We start from the raw sequence: 22,947 nt of genomic DNA, 5'->3' as shown, positions 1-22,947 counted from the left end.
CTGAATGAACCTAAGTAGCAGGGGAGTTTGTTTTCATAATTAAATTTTATTTTCTACTCAAATATATTTGAGGTAAAATGCAAAATATCTAGCGGTTTCTAATAACAATTGTTTACGCCATTTTCCTAAATTTACGGAAGCATCATTGAGACATAATACGAGTTATTGTCGTGACATATTTTCGATCTGTTCAATGCAACATAGTAAAAGTAACAGTATAGATTAAACGAATCCGAAAAAGCGTTGAATTTGGCATTGACGATTATTCAATTTATAGGCCTATGACCCGTTGAATTGAAACGTTGATAAATGTAACCCAATCTAAAAGGACAGAAGTAATCACTGTTTAAAAAGCAACTCGATCATCTCAATATTTATTAAAAACAAATCTTCTTAACGTCATTGAATGAAAGGAACTTTTTCAATCAGTAAGCCAAGTTCACTAATACAGTAGTTAGTAAAGCTGCGCTACGCCGTGTGTGTAAACAGGCACGTATTTCGTATCGGGATTTGTTGACTGCAGTTTGCGGTCATGTTATGAACCGAGCGAGCGATGCTAAAATATATGGCCGTGAAGGTCGCGCACCGGTATCAGTATGGGCCTAATAGTGAAGCGAGTTTGCTGAAATAATCGGCGGACAAAAGCGGCGAAATAAATGAAACAGCATATTTTGGGTGCAATATCGGGTCTCGGAGGGAATTTGAAAAGATAAAATGGCCTGTAGTGACTTTTTTCATTTTGTTCATTTTGCTAATGTTCTTGTTGATAATTTGAATGTAACTTGACACCGTTCCTAAATGTCTCGTTGGCAAGATATATCGATGTAACAACATTCAACATACTGTTGCTGAAAACGCATTTCGCATAGTTTGAAACTTTAGCGATTTAGAAAGAATGGTCATAATGCGTATTTATAACGCATGATATTGTTTTGGTGTTTTGCGAACCTTCTCGATCGTGGTGTGCCCGGATGTTTAAATCTTTTTAGTGGCAATTTCTCCAAACGAACAAAAAAATTGCAGCGCTTGGGGCGAAGATAGTAAAATATAATCTCTCTATCAATATCTTCAGAATATCTTTATGTTTTTGCATTACATCAATAATACAAAACTGTGTCCACCATTGTGGATATTTAATATGGATTTTGGGATAACTGCATTGATTATTAGTAAAATTGATGAAAACTCACTTTAAAAGGGCCTGTTCAAGAATGAAAAATTGTGTCACTTTCGATATGATTCGATTTTATTGAATATTCAAATTAATATCATATACCAGTTATAAGAACAAAAAAAAAACAGAAATTTATTTGTTTATCCGAGCTTGTTTAAAAATAGTTCCTGATCCCCCAACTAAAACTATAAACACTACTGTGACAGAAATGTTTGCATATGGCAGTTGAGGCGATCACATGAATCAATTTTAGTCAACACTATCATTGCAACAGATACGTGCAAAATTTTCACAAAGGAGAAAAACTTCAGTGGTCTTTTGCGCCATTTATCAATTTGAATACAAAATCCTATACTGACATATTATACAATATTTACAAATAAATAGTTATAAAATTAAATCAATTACAATAAATAACTAATTCTAAATATCTCTGCCCGTAGACAAAACAAATTCAATAACAGTTTCAATAATGTCCATGTTACCAAGCACTTCTTCCAAAGTCGGTACCAATTCAAGTTGTAATTCTCTGTTGATTATATTGCTGACAATACAGTAGGTAGTGGGCTACGATCTCAGGTACTAAACACCGTTCGCAATATCCGTCGGAATGACAAACAATTTTATGTAAATGTGCAATCAGGGCGCAGTGAACAGTTTGTAATTGGAAAGAAAGAACTTGATATTTGCGTGATAAAGTTTCGTTTTCCGGTCGTGACATCTTGGTGGGATAAAATCTTGTATATTGGCTTGCTAAATCGCTATTACCATATTCCGTATTCCATTTTTCTCGAGCCAATGTATCAAAATAAGATTTTGTTTGTTTGACGCTTATTGAAGATATAACAAACATGCACTCTGGCGTTTTGACTAGAGATGTATATAACCATGTTATACAGATTTCCAGTTTATGTTCTGAAAAACATGTCCTCTAAGCTGGAGCGTGCACAATATTTTGAACTGTAACCATAATCGAAACTACACGTAAAATTCGTATATTATATTAGAACAAGTAAGCGGGGCATAGATGCTTTGGTTTTGAGAATCAAGTTGGCTATAGTTAGTTCCTCTATCACCTGTTGCATTGTTACACAATGTGCCCTAGCTATATTATGTAGTGAACGTGATACTTTTCCCACGAAATACGATGGCTTAGTGGTTAGAGAGTTGGGCTTAATAACTATGTAGGCGTTGCTGGTTTGAAGGTCTAGGTTTCGGACGCGAACCCTATCCCTTCGCTCAGGGCGTAATAAATTAGATATACAGCGCCGATTCAGAATGGTGAAAAATGAAAATCGATGTGTTAAAATTATCATTCGCGCACTCTCTACTTGCATGCTTGTATCCAAGACGCCCATTACTTGCCGTCCATATCTCGATGAAATTTTTACACCTTTTCAAGCGGTGCGAACAATTATTGCGTGATTTTTTGTCGTCAACTAACTTTTAACTAACTAACAAAAACAGAAAGAGAGCGCCAAATCCAAGTAATAAAAAAATCTTTTTTTATGACACTTCTATTTTTTCCGAGTATGTTATTTATAGGACAAGAAAATCATTAACTAATACCTAATCTTGTTCTACGATAACGGAAAATTAGTTCTATGGTAGTAGGATATAGATTGGTCAAAGATGAATGTGATACTTATTGCTATTTACAGAACATACTCAACAATAAGCTGGAAAAATATTATTTCATAAAAGCAATCGAAAATCATTACATAATACATGTAATGTGATATGATTGATACTCACAGGGAAAGGAGTTAGAACGAAGTAAGCTTAACCGTCGACACGTCACTAAGGAGAAATAAATATTCTATTTTACTATGCTGATTAAATAAAAAAAAAACATATCACATTTTCATCAAATGTTTACCGCCAAATCATTCGGTAGATCAAATACGAATCTATCCATCAAATTCTATGCCACCATGTTCGGTCCGATTATTTGCAGTAGTAAATACATGGAAGCGCTAAATTTATATATTATGCTATAAAAATCGAATTGCCCAAAAACATGATATTCAGAACTATACTTACAAGAGAAAACAAGTGAAACTTGTTTAAAATTGATATCAATAGTAGACTTTTGTCACCCAGGCGTGTTGCGCAATATTACCCCCACTTCGTCCATTCCCATCTGTCGCTTTCTGAATCGACTGGTATTATTTTTACTCAACTCTGACAACTAACGGAAAAATTTAAAATACCCGAAATTTATCTTTCACCTGCGCATTATCACTCCCTGTCACTTTAGGAAAGTTGGATATAAAAAATTCTAATTACCTGTTTTTGAACTTTGCTCAAATTTCATATATTTCCCATTTTAAAAATAATAGTACTATCGAAACGCCTCTTGCTCGACCGATCAACAATTAGTTGCAAAGGCGATTTTTATCAGGAGGTACAACCATGATTATTGGAGGATGACAGACGAAACTTCGACATATTAACAATATAAAAAGATTTTTAAAATGTAATCTATGTCATACAATTTGTTCTTGTAATGCAACCTTTCGTCAACAAGATTGGAATTGAATTTAAATTGTGAGATTCGTTTAACACTAAGTTGGAGTCACGAAGCAACGGAAGTCGTTAATAAAAAAATAGAAAAGAACATAAAAAAGGGAATTTGGCCCCATAGCTTATCCGCATTGTATTTTGTCATTTGCAAGATTATTTTTATTATATATACACGAATCAGCTGCATATGAAAGCCGCTAGCATTCATCCAATCAATTAAAACTAAACCTAAATTGTCGTGACTATCTGGTATGATTAGAAACGGAACAATCCTCCAAAACGTCGAAAGACTTAAAATTTATTGCAAAATTGTGTCGTCAGTTCACGCATATAGCCACCAATTGCAGAAGATTGTAACTTCGCTATCAAAAAATTTTTTTTGAAGATTTTTGAAATAAATGAAGGTGGAACTTCAGCATCTCGACTATAGACATCGATTTTGCCTACAAAGGATTTCCACGCCTCAAAGAGATTCAACACCGTTTGACCAGCATCTTGTAAACAAAGATTTATTACGCAGGGTGCATTATCTAGTGCAGGGCTGGGCAAATATTTTTGGTATCGGGCCACATTGAATATATATTCAAAAAGGAAGTGGCGGGCCGGACTAAGTAAAGTCAATCGTGCTTTTTCATTTTATTTTTTTACACATTTAAATAAGACAAGTACTATATCTATTGTACTTTTGTTAGAATTTTTATTCAAAGCACAATCATTAAAACTAGTTTAAAAGATAAATTTCAGAGACACACTTGCATAACAATGCCGAATTTTATCATTAATGCTGAAGACTGAAGAGTGAGTAACAATGCGGAATTAGGACCATGTCTTCGGTGGCAAAACATCGTGATTCATATAACTTTGCTGTCGTCATAGCATTTTTAACGTGAACAGGGATCGCGGAAAATTTTAATGCATTGGAAGGCGTTGCGAGCTGAAAAGTTCGGGATGCACTGCTCTAAAATACCACGACTTTCTGAGGATATAAAAATGCCAGATAAACTGCCAGAATATACTTAGTTTTGATACATATTTTCGATACGGGTATATTTGAAATGTATTAATACGGGTACATTTAAAATGTCTTGCTTTATTGTTTTCAACTTAACCCGCGGTTGACTTGACAATATATAGGCATTAACCCTCAGAAATACCACCTCATTCCGCGGATATAAAAATGTGAGGTAAAGTGCCAGATTATTTTCATTCGATTTTGTGAATTCGACAAATCTGATCTGTTCTTGCAACACTGACTTAGCTCTGTTTTAATGATTTTACCATTTTAAAAATCCCCACGTCCTCGATAAAACCACACATAGTAAAATTCATTTTAGTACCATGAACATCGATTGAATTTACTTTACATTAATTATCTTATATACCAGGCGCCGTTAATAGTTTTAGAAGTGTTTAAAAGGTACATCGCGCGCACGAAAGCCACTCAATTAGAATGTGTGTCGTGAGCACCATAAAATTTTCAGTTTCCAATTTCTACAACAGCGTTTCCAACCTGTCAGGAGCCTTCTAAATCACAACTTGTTTTTGTTCAAGTTTCTAGTTTATTTTTTATATTGGCGCTCTAAAATCTAGATTTGAGTTGCTTGCCGCATCACTCCTTTACTCCAATCGGCGGACCTCCTGTATGCGCACCAAGACGGCGCCAACCTGAAATCAGGTTGTGTACCAGGTCAGGATTCAGGTTATGCGACATCTTGGTGCGCATACTTCAGGAGTACCCAATCGGCAATTAAAAAAAAAATTAGTCGAACGTTTTTACCGACTTTTTCATTATCGTAAAATTCCGTTTGTTCACAGTCAAAGTATATTTTATATGTAAATAAAAAGAAAGTGTCTAAATCTAGAAGCCTGCTCGCGGGCCGGATGAAAAGTTGCAGCGGGCCGGATGTGATCCGCGGGCCGCAATTTGCCCATACCTGCCTAGTGTCTAGTTCTAGTACATCGTGATCTATTTCGAACGCATCCCACTCGGATAAATACATTACCTGAAAATCGGAACGCTGCACAGTTGAAACTGTTGTTGAAAAGTTGGAAGAGCCTTGTTTTGAGAGAAGTAAATACTACTTTACATAGTGTGGTATTAGTCTTCGCGAGTGAGTAGATTTAAATTCATATTCTAAATGCAAAGCTCTACTATTACTATGGTTCCACTATTACTCTGATAACATTATTTATTCCGTTTCTACTTTTCGGGACACTCGTTATGACGAAAAACGAGAATAACGTATATTATACGTCATGTGAAATAGTGTTACTTCTTCATTTATCGCATTACTGGGTTATAAACAACGTCCAAAACTTTTTTCTGAGTGATGTACTGTTATTTGCCTTCTGCTATACATTATCATCCACAGGCCCACAGCTACTAGAAATACCTGATCTTCGATTATCACTTTATTTAAATTACAAACTTCATAACATTTTAGCTAGAATTTTGTTTCATGCAAAGTTATGAATATATATAATCACAAAAGAGATTTTAATTTTTACCGACCAATTTACCTTCAATTAAATTAATATAAAGAGCCTTGAAAGAGGTTCGTTACTTTTCATCAACTATCACTACAAGAAAACGATAACCATTGTATTCACATGTACAAACTATAACTGGTGGATATAGTCAAGTTGTAAAATTGCGTATGTCCCCAAGTCATAGGCACATTTCTGCGTAAGTCACAGTGCGCCATAAATGCGTCATATAAATTAATTTAAATCCGGCTAAAACTAAAAAATTGAACCATGGGAAATTATTGAGTATTGACTCTCAATGGCATAACAATATCATTAAGAAGTTTTTCACGTTTTTCTCATAACTGCTAAAAGTGATTTACGCAGTTCGATTATTAGCGTGACGATATCATGCTGTAAAGAGGGCCATGCCTCAGACGCGCCCTAAAACATGCTAAACTACTGTTATTGGCTCTTTCAGGGTATGAATTGTAACTGTTATTTAATTTACCTTACAAGCAAATCATTTAGCGCGGTAGCAGTGAATGTTTTTAATGAAGGACAATGATTAAATAGCCACTGACTCTATATATATTCTTTGCGGTGTCGACCATATCCAATGATGACCCTCATTTCCGCAACTAGGCTAAAAATAGTAGTCGCTTGGAATTGGGCAACGCGATTGGACAGCAACTCGACTATATGTTAATTAAACGAACTATATTTCTTGCGTGAAATAATGTCATACCATTTTTTATTGAATACCGCTGAAAATACCGCTGTGAGGAGCTCACTATATGCTACAGTACATATACATATTATGTGTTGATTTGATCTCTGCTCGTATGGTTTAATCATCATGTCGACAGATTGTGATTCGCAATGATTTGGCAATGAAACGGCTCATGCAAATATGTATTATGCTTTGTTGTTGTTGTAGATGTTGAAAACATTTATAAAAAAACTTTTGCGTTTTACCGACTGCACTATCAACGTGTACAGAATCAAAATAACCCGTGATATGAAGCTGACTAGACGGGAGCTTTTATCGTTTACCTATTAAACTATCTTTTTTTCTGTTTTCTTTTTTATGTTCTGTAAGAAAGAAAGTGAAATGCTGAAGGCATTCAATTAAAGTTACTGGTGAAAATGAAGAAATGATTGAGTGCTTGAATTAAACGATTTCCTGTCTTGTCTGCCTGTTTCCGATGACAGTTTATTTGCGCAGAGAAAACGTCAACGCATAATATGATTTATGAAAACGATACCAACGTTTCGCTTCCAATTCCTATTCAAGAGCATTTAACTTTCTTGGGATATTCTGACATACGCCCATAGTATCTGTTCAATTTATGAGTAAACGATAAACAGCTAACATTGTGGATCGCGTGAGTGGTACTTTATCAAAAAAAAAAACTAGGTTAAAGCTTAATTGATTTTGTTTGATAAAAGATTTTCACCTAACACAGATTAATAGATTAGTTTATCTGAGGTATCACATTATATACCAGAAATTAAAATGAATGTAAAATTTCTACCTTGCTTAATTGCATATATTCTGATCTTCTGGGACTTAGCAGTTATGGCATTTAATAAAAATGGATATAAAGAAGGTAAGTTGTGTCACTTGCAGTATTTTCATGAATTGTATGCATTGTTCTTTACTAATAAAATCTCAACGATATAAATTTCCCCTCTTCTTCGTAGTGCCTCATGAATATATGGATTTGGAGAACTTGGATAATCTGTTTGAAGGTCAGAATATTTCGATTTTATCAAGTTGAAAAGACGTCCATGATTTATTATTTGAAATTTTTTCACAATATTTTCACAAGAAGGTAACAAACAAAATAAGATTTTAAGTTTTCATCATTCCCATTATGTGCTGTAAACTTTCATCAATTGTATCATGGTTTACGCATGATATTGTACCGGATTTCGCAATGAAATTTTGATTGGATCTTTAAACAGATCTTTGCCAACAAAAAAGATTCATTGAGTGTTGGTATAGTCAAATAATAAACATACCACTCAACTCATATTTTTTTAAGCAATTCATTCATTTTTTTGTATTTTTAATTTAGAGATCTAGATTCGATCAAATGAACATCTCAAGAAGAGTAACGTGTTTTGTGTGCATTTAAATATATTACACCGGATATTATTGTGTGATTCATATTACTTACCTTTTTAAAAGAAGTTTCTTTCATGTCAGCATAAAGTGAGCATAAGAGCAGGATTTGTAAATGAGATACGTTTAATAGATTAAAATCATACCTAACAAAAATTACATATTGGCGCTGCGAAGATTTCCGTCTTTTCGAATAAAAATAAAATAGGGAATTCCAGTGTCACATCGCCTGTTTCTTCACCGGGAAAATGTGATTATCAAGTCTTGGAGAGCTAACACTATGTTAAACTTCCGTATTAGAATAAAAATTGAAATTGAAAACAAAAATCCCGCGCGTTGAAATCCTAGTTTAATATACTCGACTCCCAGTGTGTATTTTATGCCAGGAACCTATAAATCATAATTCACGCTCATAAAATGACGTATAGGATACATAATTTTAAAGAGTTAAATAAACAAGAGACGACATTATACGAAACGCCGCATGGAGCCCCACGTTTTTAATCGGGAGCATTCTTATCTTTATTATATTCATATTAGGATAGATGTCAAAATCTAAACAGTATTAAACTGAAGAGAGATAATGCTCGAAAGATTACGTTAGCGCTTTACTTCTCTTCAAGACTATTGATTCAGAGGATTTCATTTTCTGCCGAATGCCTTTTCTATTGATATTTGTTTGTATTATGTCAGGGATTTGTGTCACTGAAAGTAATAACAGCATTAATAAAATCATGCGGTTTTTCTAAAATTTTGTAAAGACTATTCGAAATGCGCATCTGAACTATTACTCTCACTGCCGCTGCATATCTTTATGTTCGTATGAATTGTATACCCAATCTGTATATACACAGGCAAACTATTCAATTTTCTTATTTGTACACAATTAGGATGCAATTAGTCAAAGATTTTCTTTCTTTTTTTTTACTAATTTCCTTGAGTACGATTATATATGGACTTTTTGTCCTTTCATGACATATGACTACAAAGAAATATATTATGACGTAACAAATTAGTCAACTTTCGCGGCATTTTGCCTAGAAGAGCGCAGCATTTATTTGCAAGTGTAGTTTTAGTTATTATGGGGCGTCTGAAGTTTCCGCAAATTCATGGCCGGATTTCCAAACCATGGCCGCTGTGGTCAAATCATGGCGGCTGACTTTTTAGCTGCCACAAACCAATGGCGTGAAGCGGGTTACCACGGCGGTAAATTGAAAACCAATGGCGGGTAAAAATTTGCTGCCACAAACCAAAGCATGTAGACCAATGATTCTCAAACTAGGGTTTGAGAGCCGCATGCGGCTCTCAACAACCTTCCCTGCGGCTCCCGTTAATGTTTTGAAAATTAATTATTTTTAAAGAAAATTTTTCATTGAAAACTAATCATTGACTCGAAATTAAAATGCTGAAGTCTATTAGTTAGTCGAATGGATTCCCCTGTGTTTATTTGCGTAGCGTTGACTAACCTACAAGATACAATAGTGACGCAACAGTGAGCGTTTTCGCGGACACTCGGACACTTTGCGCTTGGAAATCTTTTAGACATGGCTGTAATCATTGGCTTGCTTTCGTGGATTTTCAGTTTGTGTCGCATTGCCAGATCTTATGTATAAATCAAATAACTCAATGATTATTTTAATTTCTAGAGCATTTTAATTTTGTTCCAGAAATCGAAAATAGTCCCGAAAAATATGGCGATCATCTCAAGCAGCTACTGCACCTTGCATCCTCCACGATCACGACCCGTTTTGACAAACTTATTAGAAATCAAAGCTTAATTAAATCAAATAAAAAAATCGAAATATTTTTCGAATCGAATAATTTGAATATTTTTTTTATACATAACAGGGATCCAGAACGTCGGAGGCCGATAGTCCATTTGGAAATTAATAGAAACATTGAAAAGTCGGCAATAAAGCGTTTTTTAATGGTCAATTTAATCATAATGGCTGATTGTCATTGTCACCGCGATCGTGTTGGCGGCGATATCCTAAAGTTGGTATTCTATATTTCCGCCCTTTCTCGCTTTTGCAAGAATAAGCGGTCGCCGAATATCGAAATTCCATATTTCTAGTATACCCTTGCGTTCTCATCAGCGACAGCTGTTGAATACATTTAAGGACTGATTTCAAAACCAAATTAATTCTATTCTGAGTTTCATCCTCTGCCTTGGATTTGATCTTCCTTATCACCGCTTGTAAATTAACCGCGCCTGTTTTAAGTGAACGGTAACCGAGATGCAGATATTTATTATAATGATAATTGAGTTTCTCATGCTTTTCTATGGTGTTATTTTAGTATTAGATAGATAAACCTAGCAAATTTACGAATGCGTGAATCCTGAAAGTTGATTTAAAATAGCGATTAAATAAATTGTCAATAAAGGCATTTTTTAGGCCTTTGTGCCTTATAGAGTGTCAGACTCTATCACTCTAATTGTACCTGATTACTTCAAGTTTTAACGTTTTTTTTTCAACAAAACAACACCCCGATGGTTATATTATAGCTAAAATACTTTCTCAGTAATGCTCAATTTTCTTTACGGAATTTGCAAATTCAGCACTTCACTTGATGATTTTGATTATATATATCATGCCTTATGGCTTAATTATTACTGCCCAAATGCTTCAAAATTTAACAATTGTAATCATTTTCGATGATAATAGACGCAACAATTTGTGAACGAGTCAGTGTGCATTGTTACAACGAAATTCACGATTGATTTTACGTTCTACTCTGGGCTCAACTTGGCTCGACGGCCATGCATGGTCGAGTAAAATGTTTACATATTCAAAAAATTACTTGGCAAAGGATGGAAGGGATCACTAAAGAGCTAATACAAAGTGCTTTAAAGGGAGTAGGACATGACATTTCTTATCTGGTTACAACTTAATGAATTTTTCCCATACAAGTAACTCATACCAGCTTTTGGAAAAACTTTTGGTCATTTTTTAAATCCATGCTATTTACATAACTAGAGTGTTTTAACGACCTAAAATCGCCTTTTTCACAATGAAACGCCGAAATGTCATTTTATCATTTAATTTTAAGCAACTTTATGTTGGTAATGCAAGAAATGGCTAATGACATGTCACCAAGCATGCCGAGTTTAAATCTGGGAAATTTATTTATATACCTAATCTGGTTTGACGTTTCTAAATTTACGGAACGGTCGGTACGTTTTTTTGCAAATGAATTGAAAGGATACCATAAGTGCAAAAATAAGCATATAACACCATAACGCAAAGACAACTTTTCAAATTTTTCTTATTTTTCTCATAGCGAGCGCCATTGGGAAATCTCGCACAATTCACGATTGAGTTGGAGACGCTCGAGTTCGGTGTCCAAGCAGAGCGGCGCAGGTCACGTAATACCAGATATTCAAATAGCAAAATGCCATTCGAATATTTTATTATTCGAATATTTGGCCCAGCCCTAGTTGTTACGTGTTGTTGTTACGATGACTTGGTATTTTATTTACGCGCTTAAGGTTTGTTGCTATTTTAACTTGCGTTGTTTGTGTGCGGCCCTTCATACCTTTGAGGTTTGAAATGCGGCTCTGGGACTAAAAAAGTTTGAGAACCACTGATGTAGACTGTAATAGCAGAACTGCCCCTGGTGGTGACAAACTTTGGGTAAGTGGGGACATTTTCAATATGGATAGAGTTTTGATGAATTTTGGGCTAGGTTTCAGCAGATATAATTCCGCACAATAAATTAAAATCTGGTATATGACTTTGGGAATATACCTGTGCTATCGCCCTAAACCCTTGGCAGGAGATGGCGCGGTTCGTTCGTGGCAGGAGCCGCCATGAGGTGGTAGGAACTGCGCCTCTTCATTTAGCTACATCATTTCTACATCTTACGTAATATAGTTCGTCTATGCCACCCTTTTTCATCATTCCTGCTCTATTTATGAAGTTGTACAGCTCATGTTGGTCATAGTTAACTTACTTGCTGACTTAGCCCACTGTTATAAATTGATTTCGAAAGAAATCTAAGCGATTAGGGAAGGGAATACAAGAGAGAAGTGCAGAAAACGAACTATTGTGCGATTGGAATGACATTCCCAAAATTTTTTGTCTAAAAAACTTCAAAACTGCATTACTCTCCATGTATGCTTGTGAATCTCTGTTATCAGTTATGAACCTTATTAAATCTCGTAACAGGAGTAGCCTGAAGGATGGAACCAGTAGTTTTTTAATTTCTTCGAAAGTTATTAAATATAAACCCAATGTAAAATCCGTATCAGCGGTAATGCAGCAGCAGGAGTGACAGATGATATAGAACAAGAAAATTATTCGAGTCTATTTATCGGACTGATATTTTCCCGAATAGTGAATCTGTCTGTGAATATTTGAAAAATTTGATATTGTGTATTTTTGCTTCGAAAGTAACAAAGCATTGTTTTTAAGTTTGGTCGGTACGCGGAAGAATTTTGTCGTTAAATTTAGCCGATTTTGGCTTGCTTATTTGTATCAAAAACTTGAACGCCTACATTGATTAGAGCTAGATATAATAATTGAAACAAGTTTGGTACGAGTTTGTTAAATATATATTTGTTGTAGAACGAGTTCTTATTAAGAAATCAATTGAATTTATAAAAAATATCTCCTGCGTTGAAAACAAAAGTTAGCTCATTTTGTCAAGTCAGACAAGTAATATTGCCTTTCAAACAAGCAGCTAGAAGATAGAATAATAAATTACAATGAATATCTCATGCATTTACTGTTTTATATACAGAAATAAAATACGCATGACGAACCGATCAATATAACTAAACGAAAGTAAAGAAAAAGCGATACAGTGTTTTCTGTGTTCATCACATCAGCACGAAACACCGATAGATCCGGTTTAGGTTTACATTGTTTTCAGTTTGTCTTGGATATAAGTTTGGAAAGATATATTTACTCCAGTGCACAATAAAGGAACAGCGATATTGTCCTTGAATTAGACATAGACGTAATAGTTTTGACACAAATTCATACACTTGCCAGTAATTTAGCAAGCCGGATCTGCTTACTTAAAATGTAAAGATGCAAAGTATGGACATCAAATTTATTTAGAAACTGATACCCGAACCGTCAATTCCTAATAGCCCACATCCAATTAGCTGTGGATATTAGAAATATTTCGGGTTAGGAAAAAGTGGAAACGTGTATTATTCCGTATATATACAATATATTTAAAAACAATCACTTTAAATTCAAGGCTATTAAAATGAAAGCACTAGTTTTCGTATTTATAATATTATTTGAATTCCTGAGATATGCCACAGTATCCTGTGAACTACCGGAGGAAAGGTTGCCACCGGACGAGTTAATGTCTTGTTATGTCTGCGAGCCAAGATCAACGGATCCATTTTGTTCTATTCGAGGAAAAAGAATGCTATGTGAAGACGGAGAGGTAAAGCATAGCTAAAGTTTCAATTTCGTGAAGTCATAATGAAATGTGTAAAGCATATCCAATGTTCATCTGTATTCAAAAATGTAAAGTAGCCTGTAGCATAAATATATACTAGCAGAACTACCAACGAATCAAACATCATCTGTTTGAATAAGTCAAATTGAGTTATATAAAACTAGGTTATTTATAATCTTCCGTCGTGCAATTATTTGATTTCTGTGGGGTAAAAATTCTATGCCACCAATCTAAAAATAGTAATTGTACTGTGATCTTGGGTCAATGTAGACCACTTGAATAAATTTCTGAGTTTTACGAGGCAATATTACGCAGTATTTTTTTATTTATAATATGTGATATGAAAAGTCTCGAATGAGGAAAGCTTGACGGAGAAAAATTCCCAAATGCTGCATATCCTTTTTATTGATAATCCTCTTACATTTGTATTTCATGTGTCGCTATTTAACTACTTTTTTCAATCACAGGTTTGCTACCAAGAGATCAGATCAGAGAATAGTCTTCACTTCAGACGATTTGGATGTAAACAATGGAAATCATGTAAAGAAATGGAATTTAAAAATCAACTCCAATGCTCAAGGTATATCGATGTTCATTAAGAGCATTTTTTTTAATCTAAGGTTTCGAATACGTTGGACAAATTAAATCAGAACATTGTTTTCGTGCTCTTATCGAAGCTAGTCAAATGCACATGAAAAGTTCAACGCGAAAAATCCACTGTTGTTTCCCCTTTAAAATACTTTCCAATTACAGTATATACATAAGTAATATTCTATTCTTGAATATTTACAAAGATACATATACATAACACTCACTCGAAAATGTCTGTGTTTATGATCTATAATGGGTTTTCATCAAATTTTAATGCATCATTTTGATGCTTTGGCAGCGTCAGTGCCTTTCATATATAAATATTTAAAATAATAAATATTATGATTAAGTAATTCATTGCAACATACAGCGCAATGTAAGACTGAATTTAATTAATTACATATTTCTGAAATGATGAAAGTGTAAATCAAATTGAGATCAAAATTACAAAAGATCAACGCAGACAAGGATACATATAGGCTACGTAACTATTTTAGAAAGCCTAGCTTGGGATGAAAATACATTGTATTCAACACCGTATTTCTAATTCCAAACCATCTTGTTTTACAGACAAATATTTTGTTTATTTTTATACACATGAATGGCAGGGTAAATTTGGAGGCGGAAAAGCAAGCATTATTGTGGGGACATTTATTTGGTTCTTACGGTAGTATTTGTTCAGTACTGCAATTATTAAGTACCTAATATTTGTGTTGCTGCAGAAATTGACACAAATGAATTAAGGCGCATTTTAGTCGAAAGGAAATTAAATTTCCCATTCCGGATTAGGAAAATACTGAATTAATTGATTGGACGATAATGAGTCATCATTTATGTGTTACTGTATTTCGTTTATGTTTCCCAATATGCTTTTTATCGCGTTGGTCTTCTTGAAATATAAAAACGTTAACAACTCAGGCTGACGGACATGACTTGCCACCTGCACATCGGTACCGGTAGCTAGAATAGCTGGGTACCAAGTTTATACATCCAATCGGCGGTCAATAATTAAAATATCAAGGTAATTTGAATGAATTTAAAGTTATAGCTGTTTGGCGAAACTTTTGAGTAAAAAAACAAGATCGTTTGGTCAATTACTTGCGTATGAAATAATTGCGATTTTGTTTCCTGACAAAAAGTCGCCTTGACAACAAGAGCAACAGCATCAACTAAAAAATTCCGCATCACGTAAACTCTTTTGGAACCTAAATTATACCGTCAGTACCACGAAAATTGTTCTAATATGTACTTACAAGTGACAAATATATAAAAGGATTAGTGTTATAGCAATGTTTTCTTCCTACTAATAAGAATCAGGTATGCGGAGAAAAAGCAATGGTTGCGATGTCTTCACGTTAATAAAGATATGTTAAAGAAGTTATCTTCAACAAACTGTCCCAGATAAAGCGTCAAGTATATATTATTTAACAAGGCCTGTAACAATACTAGTTCTTCCCCAATGCATACATACAAACTTCAGAATACCAAATGATTATTTGGACACCGTTGTATACAAAATAAAATATTTATATTCATTAGTCCACTCAGAATGTGACACATATGTTGCTGCAGAAAGATCGATGTAACCTCAACTTGAAAACTACAATAATATTTTGACAGGAGACCAGCATGCACTCAACCTGGATGTGAACCCCGTCTTTGTCAGAAATGTTGTTGGAATAAGAATTATTGCAACCTGAATCCTATGTTGGTAAAATTACCTGAATTAAAGGAATCCATAGCAAAGAGTAACAATTTACAAAAGAATCGAAACCAAGTAAAATCATTACCTCCTCATGTTACACCGACTAATAAACGAGGTAAACTCAAACCCGGAGTAATAATTATTCTACCTGATGGGGTAGAAGTTGATGACATTAGAAATCAAAAGGCATGATAAATTTATGGGTAAATATAAAGTATCTCTGATATTGGGTATTTAATTAACCAATGAACCGCGTATAATTTTTTTCAATGTTCAATGTAGATGAAAAGACATTTAAATTTTTTCTCAACTTTATTAGATGTTATGATCTTTTGATAAAATCTATATGTTGACTTAACGGTTGTAATTACTATTAGTATCAATTTGATATTCGTTTACCATGTGATATAATATTTTAAAAAATAATTGGCAAAGATACAGAGTATTATTTTGAAATATAGGTTAAATTTTGGTTCCACAAAAACATTTCGAACAGATGGGCAAGTTATTACATCACTGAGTTTTGGATTTGATATCCTTTCCATTAACTGACAATTTTCATCCGCTCTGTTTCACAATCTTCCCCATTTTAAAAACATTTTCAGCAGAGGAATCCATCTTTTTTCTGTTTTCTTTTTGTGACGTCGTAATGTCATCATCGAGAGATAAATATTTCGGAAGATTTTTCCGCTTGTAAAATATCTTCGTCTTATCTTTGAATCGGACGAATGTTATTTTTATTGCTCTGAAATAAAGATTTTTGCTGTTTACATATTTTACATTTTTGCTGGGTGTTTATGGAACATCGATTTCAATTGCCAACCAGCAAGACGAAAACTGTGGCGAAGCAATGGCAATATTAGCAGTCACCTAGCCTAGACACAATTTCACTTGAACCATATTTCAAGTGTGATTATAAATATTTTGTAAACACGTGCTCGTTTTCGTAAGTTTGCTAGCAAATTTCCAGTTTAGTTGTGTTTCGGAAATAAGATTCCTAGTTGCAGTGATCAAAAATTAATCCCGGAAAAAATAAATAGATATCAGTACTTTTAAATTGCAGGAGAATAAATTGAATCAAAGTAATGGTAATAAACATTCGTAAGCGTCAACTCAAAAAGGTACTTTTGCATTGGCGAAGTATGGAAAGACTCTTCCTGAGTCCAAGGGACGGGGAAACATCCATTTTTATTTTGTTAATACATAAATACAATGAAATGATGTTGGTATGGAACCCAACTGTTGAAACTTATTTAGACAAACGCAATGAAGAATATCAATGTAATTTTGATGCTTCTGAGTCCAAATAGGTAAATGTAGAAATGAGGACTTTCTTCTGCGTTTCAATAATTTTTATGAATTAGGAAAATACTGTTCGTAATATCAATTATGCATATATTAATGTATATTGCTTCAAATTGAAAATAATTTGATGGAATAATTTATTCATGATCCGTTTTATTATGCAGATTACTGCCATAACCAGAAGGAAAGAAAATATCTGTTTTCTTGGAAATACAAATATTAGAAAGGGGAAAGAGTAAACTAGTTTGGCAAAGTGTTATAGAAACTCGCGTAGATTTGTAGGCATCTCGTATTGCTTTTACGACATGTCTTGATACTGATTAATAGAAAAATCGAATGCCATATACCTCGGAGTTTTTCCTGGTATTCTTTCGACAGATTCAAGGTCATCTGAGGTTAGATCGATCTTGAATTTTTCTAGAATCAATGCCAGAATAACCTTCTCCAAATTTTCATCATTTTCTTCTTTCAAACCACGTAGAATTATACTTCTTTTTTTGGTGAATTGCTCAATAATGTTCATCTGCTTCAAATATTTATCCAATAGTTCTTTAGTCTGATTTGAGTTGGATAACAAGTCTTTTGCCGTTTCATGAAGACTTCTATTGGCAATTTGTAAGTCCCGAAGACGTTTTAATGCTTCTGCAGCCTATTTGTTTTGTATAATACAATCAAATATGTATATTAAAAATCAACGTTAGCTAATTTTTATATAAAATGCCGAAAGGGTACAATTCCAGCCACAAATCATAAATGTGATCAAGGTGCGTTTTATATGGTGTTTTCACACTTTCACTCCAAACTAGAAACGCAGGCATTGTCATGTGGAGGAGAACACGTGAAAGACTCCTGTCTGCACAGAGATGAAACACCATTCAGGCGAATTGCTCTGAAGATAGTTGATCTTAAGTGTTATTTAGCGTATGTAGTTACATAGGACCAGAGTTAGAGCATACGCCAATATCATAAATTTAATGCCGTCCAATTTTTGAATCAACATACGAAAAATTTAACTTATTTAATAGTATATAGTTTTCTTACTTGATCGTATACTGCACTCTGCTGGGATGATATCATCAATGCCACACATCCGAACAGTAATGTAATCAGTAGCAATTGACGAATAGCAACAGCTAATCGACCGCTTACCATGTCAACGACGACTCAGATATGACTTTCCTTCGAATCTCATAATTTTAATCTCATTTAAGTTTTACATTATCGTTTATCTCTGTCAAAAGTACGCACACTAAAACACATATAAAAACTATATACGTAGTCTGCAAAAAAAAAAAATGACAAACTTGTGTGCAGAATTCCATGTTTAGTGTCAATCCAAAGCATATAGTATACAACGTGCTGCTGTACTCGATGATATTAAAATCGTAAATTTATTGCGGGCAACGGCACGGTGCAACCGCCTGGGGCGAACTTACAGCTTGCTTTTATTATTTCAATCGCTGTAGCGTTTACATTACAATCATTCATGTTGCCATTGATAATAACCACTTCTACACCGTGCCTCCGCAGTGCTCATTCGGTTTCATTTTCATAATACTATTTTTAAAGATATTGCAACTCATAACATAGTTATTTTTAATCAACAATCATAATTGTAAATTGCAAATTGGGACTTGTAAAAATAGATTGCCTAAATGAAATATTTATTTTAACTGAGAATAAAACATTAGATCAGTATTATGTGCAGAAACTTGTGTTTCCTCGTTGAATTATTTCGGAACGAATTTAAAAAAAGTTTAAAAAAACAAGTGTCCCTTGTATAGATTCATAAATAAACAAAATTTATTGAGAATATTTCACTTTGCATTTTGTATAAAAAGTAAAAAAATACAAACTGAAATTCGTACCATTTGGGAATCGGATAAACGTTTATTTCGAACTCAATATAATAGCAGAATTCCAACATCGGCGGTTTAATATTTTAGCACTTAACTGATTGGACATGTTAGAATTAGTTCACAAACTAATTAGTTTTTTTTTAGTATTTTGAACATAACGGATCAGTTATGTCATCAAATAAAAGGAATCGCATGCGCTGTACGAAAAATGCCATCAAATTTGAAGCGCTTGAAATTATTTTTTTGTATTGTTCTCAATAGTGCTAATGAAAAACGTGAAAAATATTCATACGCTTTTTACTTTGTTTGAAGAGTTTAATTCTTTCTACGACTTTTCTACATGCATTTTCTCCAGACCACGCCATGTGAACCCACTATGTATTTGAGAGGTTACTATAGGTCGTATAGGAGAACGACAAGAATCGGTCAGGTTCGCATTGCTCCACAAATACAAAAGCAATTCGCGTTGATTTTGAGATTTCAGTAAAATAAGGTTTAATCATTGGTTAACATCCACAGATTGGCCACCATTGTTTTACAGCATCCACAGGCTACCCACAGCCACTACCCACTTTTATTGCCACAGACGCATATAGGCTGTTTGCAGAACCAACCGCCATAAGCATGAAACATTATAATATGTACAGTCAGTTTATAAAACAAATTTATACAATGGCGCGCATTAATATATATATATGTAGGATCAAATGAAGCTGAAATTTCATTTTTCTAGTGCAGAACATGACTGGTGTCATTGAGTCAAAATTGCTTGCAAGCATGAATTAGTTGAGCATGAACTGAGACTTCATTTCTTTGATCTAACTTTTTTTTATATTTAATTCATGCGTTTTTATAATGTTAAGTTATCGTTCATAATTTCAATACCCCCTATTTATACTTAGTATTAGGAAGGAGATTGTAATCAACATAAAATTTATTGACGTCATGCTTGAATCATTTGTACAATCGACAGAAAAAATTGTGGTTTTTTTTTTGTGGTGGTTTGTGGTTTGTGGGTATCGTTCATAATTTCAATACCCCCTATTTATACTTAGTATTAGGAAGGAGATTGTAATCAACATAAAATTTATTGACGTCATGCTTGAATCATTTGTACAATCGACAGAAAAAATTGTGGTTTTTTTTTTGTGGTGGTTTGTGGTTTGCTCTCTGTCCTCACGCAATACTCAAATTCGTTGAACCCGGTACACGCAGCTCCGTAATCACCGCGCATGTTGACACCAATTAAAGCCCCACTGAAGGTAGGGTATCTCTTTAATATACGATCGATCGCGTCTTTAGCGGCATCTGACGGTTTCATATTCCTTGTCTCATGTTTTCTACAAGTTGGTATGAAGGCAGGAGTCGCATCATGATGTCTCCATCACCGGTTGCGGCAGCACCTCCTGCAGTGTCGTCAGCATATGATCCTGCACCTGGAATAGGCGAATCACCAACTCTTCCCGGGACTTTGAAATGTTTGCCATTTGTTGATGTTCCTGAAGCTATCTTTCCGGTCTTATCTATGACCAATATTCCAATGGTATCGTGATTACCTAAAATATTATATTTATCAGATACAAATTGGTTACGCGTGTTCTGCATTTTTACGGTTGGAACATAAGGTCCACAAAACTTTTTTGAGTCAGGTGTAGTGTTGTTGCGATAATTTGGTTGACAGTTACCAGTTTTCCACTTATTACATGCTTCAACTGACGAATTGGTCGAAAGTGTCTCCTCTAGCAATCTATTCTTGACTGCAAAACTAGTAGCCTGATCTCCTACCAATAATGTGTGACTAGTGTGGTCGAAAACAGCTCTCGCAACTCCGATTGCATTTTTAATTCTTCTCAGTGAACCCACAGCACCGACGTTCATAGTGGTACCGTCCATAATCATAGCATCCAGTGTAGTTTTTCCGCTTTCGTCGCGTGAACCGCCATATCCTACAGAGCCATCACATTGATCGACTTCACATCGCGTACATCCTGCTTGTACTGCATCAAGAGCGGCGGATTGTGAAGGAGAATCTGACAATTCCTGCCAAGCGGTATCAGCTACTTGGGGCCAAGGCCAAGTGCTGACGACGATAGGAATACTTGCACCCACCAGAGAAGTGAATAAAAGTATAACAAAGACATTTTGAAAAAGCAGATTCATACTCATTTTTATCAACAATCTAAGAAAGTGTAAAAGGCACAGTGAATATACAAACGTTTGCTGAGTTAATAACATCTGATATGTATAACTTTATTTCAATAGTTCGTGCGGTTTAATAACACTTTATAAATGAATTATTGATTTTACACAAATCAGCTCCGAGGGCGGCTCTGTTTATAAGCGCCAATTGTCAAAACTAGAGTATTGGTCAGAGACCAAAGACTTATCGATCGAAATTAGGGGATCCCCCAAAACAGCGCTTTACTCCATAGTGACAGAGTGTCCCATCACTAATTAATTGATAACTCGCTAATTATACGACATAATTCGCCCAAAATCAATAGGCTTCTGGTACGAGATATGATGAATGCATATGCAAAATCTGCAGCAGATCTGATCTTGCTTTCGTGATATATCGCGTGCATCTAACAGACAGACAAATACCTATCAACATACTTACCGATTAAAATCGATAAGTAACAATTTACACATGTTGACTTGCAAAAAAAAATATTCTGTGTGAGTGCTGTTGTATAAAAATGTGTAAACGCCGATTATGACCCTATTTGCAGGATTACAAGTGTTTACTTTTCTGTACACGTCAGATAGTAAACATAGTATTCTTTTGTTTGGTGGATAACACAAAATATCTTGGCATACAAAAACAAACAGTACTATTCATGAGTTGGAATTACGCAAGACTACCTTTCCTTGCTCTATGCCTTTGCGCAAGTGGATCCGAATGCGTATAATGCAAGGCTGCTGTCCGTTCATCAGAAATAAATTGAGAATAAAACAGTTTGATGGTTCATTTTATTGAATATTTTATAAAGTCCTAAACGTTAAAAACCTGGCATCTTACATCGTGCACAATATTGGAGCTGGTTCGACTTTATTCAATTTTATAATTCGGCGTCTTGATACCCTATATGATGTGAATTTCCCATCAAGTTTTTGCACAATTTAAGAATTTGAAGTAGATTTGCTCAATATTTTGGGTTACATCTAACAACCAACACAAAGAAAAATTTACGCTAATTTCAAAAATTGTAATAGAAAATGAATCAAGATAATTTCGGGAAGAAACAGAGGTCTGCCAATCAGGATCAAAAGCAATAAAAATACTGCTCAATGTAACATAGAGTAGCCTACTTCAATATAGTTAGCGACACTATGGGATCGTTGTTCAGCGTTTGAAAGCTATAGATCAGTGGTTCTCAACCTTTTTCAGTTCGCGGACCGGTAAAATTTCAAAAAAAATTTTGCGGACCGGTGGATCTTCAAAAATATCATGAACACAAAATATAATGCAAATCTGAGTAATGCAATTAGGTGGTGCAAAAGAAGATATTCTTTATATTTGCTGCTCTTGTTTTGATATTATACGTGTTAAACGCGGTCCTAATGAAGTTTCTGCAAGGCGAAAACTCCAGCGTTATGACGTTAGTCGTCGTTATGAGGTCATAAATGCGAACTTCCAGTTGTTCAGGGTTTAAATGGGCATAGGACCTCTCACTAAGTTTGGTTGTTAGACGAATACCGGTGCTACGAATCAATAGGATATGAAAATACCAAAAGTAATGAACATGTCGTCAATACTTTGTATTTT

At 34.4% G+C, this 22,947-nt stretch overlaps 2 protein-coding genes and 1 long non-coding RNA gene across 4 annotated transcripts; 1 reads left to right on the top strand and 2 right to left on the bottom strand.

Annotated features, from left to right (window-relative positions):
- Positions 1-7,514: 7,514 nt before the first annotated feature.
- Positions 7,515-8,327, top strand: LOC120333157 (uncharacterized). 2 transcript variants are annotated; one of them, XR_013480037.1, is made up of 3 exons: positions 7,515-7,779; positions 7,874-8,004; positions 8,251-8,327. It is a non-coding gene; the product is annotated as an uncharacterized LOC120333157 (long non-coding RNA). The 2 variants fall into 2 exon arrangements; XR_005568192.2 differs by having other exon boundaries at positions 7,528-7,779; positions 7,874-7,921.
- Positions 8,328-15,555: 7,228 nt separating this feature from the next.
- Positions 15,556-18,627, bottom strand: LOC120332920 (uncharacterized). Its single transcript, XM_039400264.2, has 3 exons — positions 18,361-18,627; positions 17,667-17,968; positions 15,556-16,759 (listed from the first exon to the last, which is right to left on the bottom strand). The coding sequence occupies exons 1-3, from the start codon at positions 18,469-18,471 to the stop codon at positions 16,573-16,575; spliced, it is 600 nt and encodes a 199-aa protein (XP_039256198.2). The 5' UTR covers positions 18,472-18,627; the 3' UTR covers positions 15,556-16,572.
- Positions 18,628-20,234: 1,607 nt separating this feature from the next.
- LOC120332985 (N(4)-(beta-N-acetylglucosaminyl)-L-asparaginase-like) lies at positions 20,235-21,207 on the bottom strand. The gene is given in 2 exon segments (XM_039400331.2): positions 20,235-20,499; positions 20,502-21,207. Coding segments are annotated over 2 exon segments (801 nt in total). The 5' UTR covers positions 21,078-21,207; the 3' UTR covers positions 20,235-20,274.
- Between the last annotated feature and the right edge of the window lie 1,740 nt (positions 21,208-22,947).

Source organism: Styela clava, chromosome 13 (assembly GCF_964204865.1).
Source record: "Styela clava chromosome 13, kaStyClav1.hap1.2, whole genome shotgun sequence".
Taxonomy (NCBI): domain Eukaryota; kingdom Metazoa; phylum Chordata; class Ascidiacea; order Stolidobranchia; family Styelidae; genus Styela; species Styela clava.
Note: the sequence above shows the minus strand (reverse complement) of the source record. Positions and strands in the feature narration are given on the sequence as shown.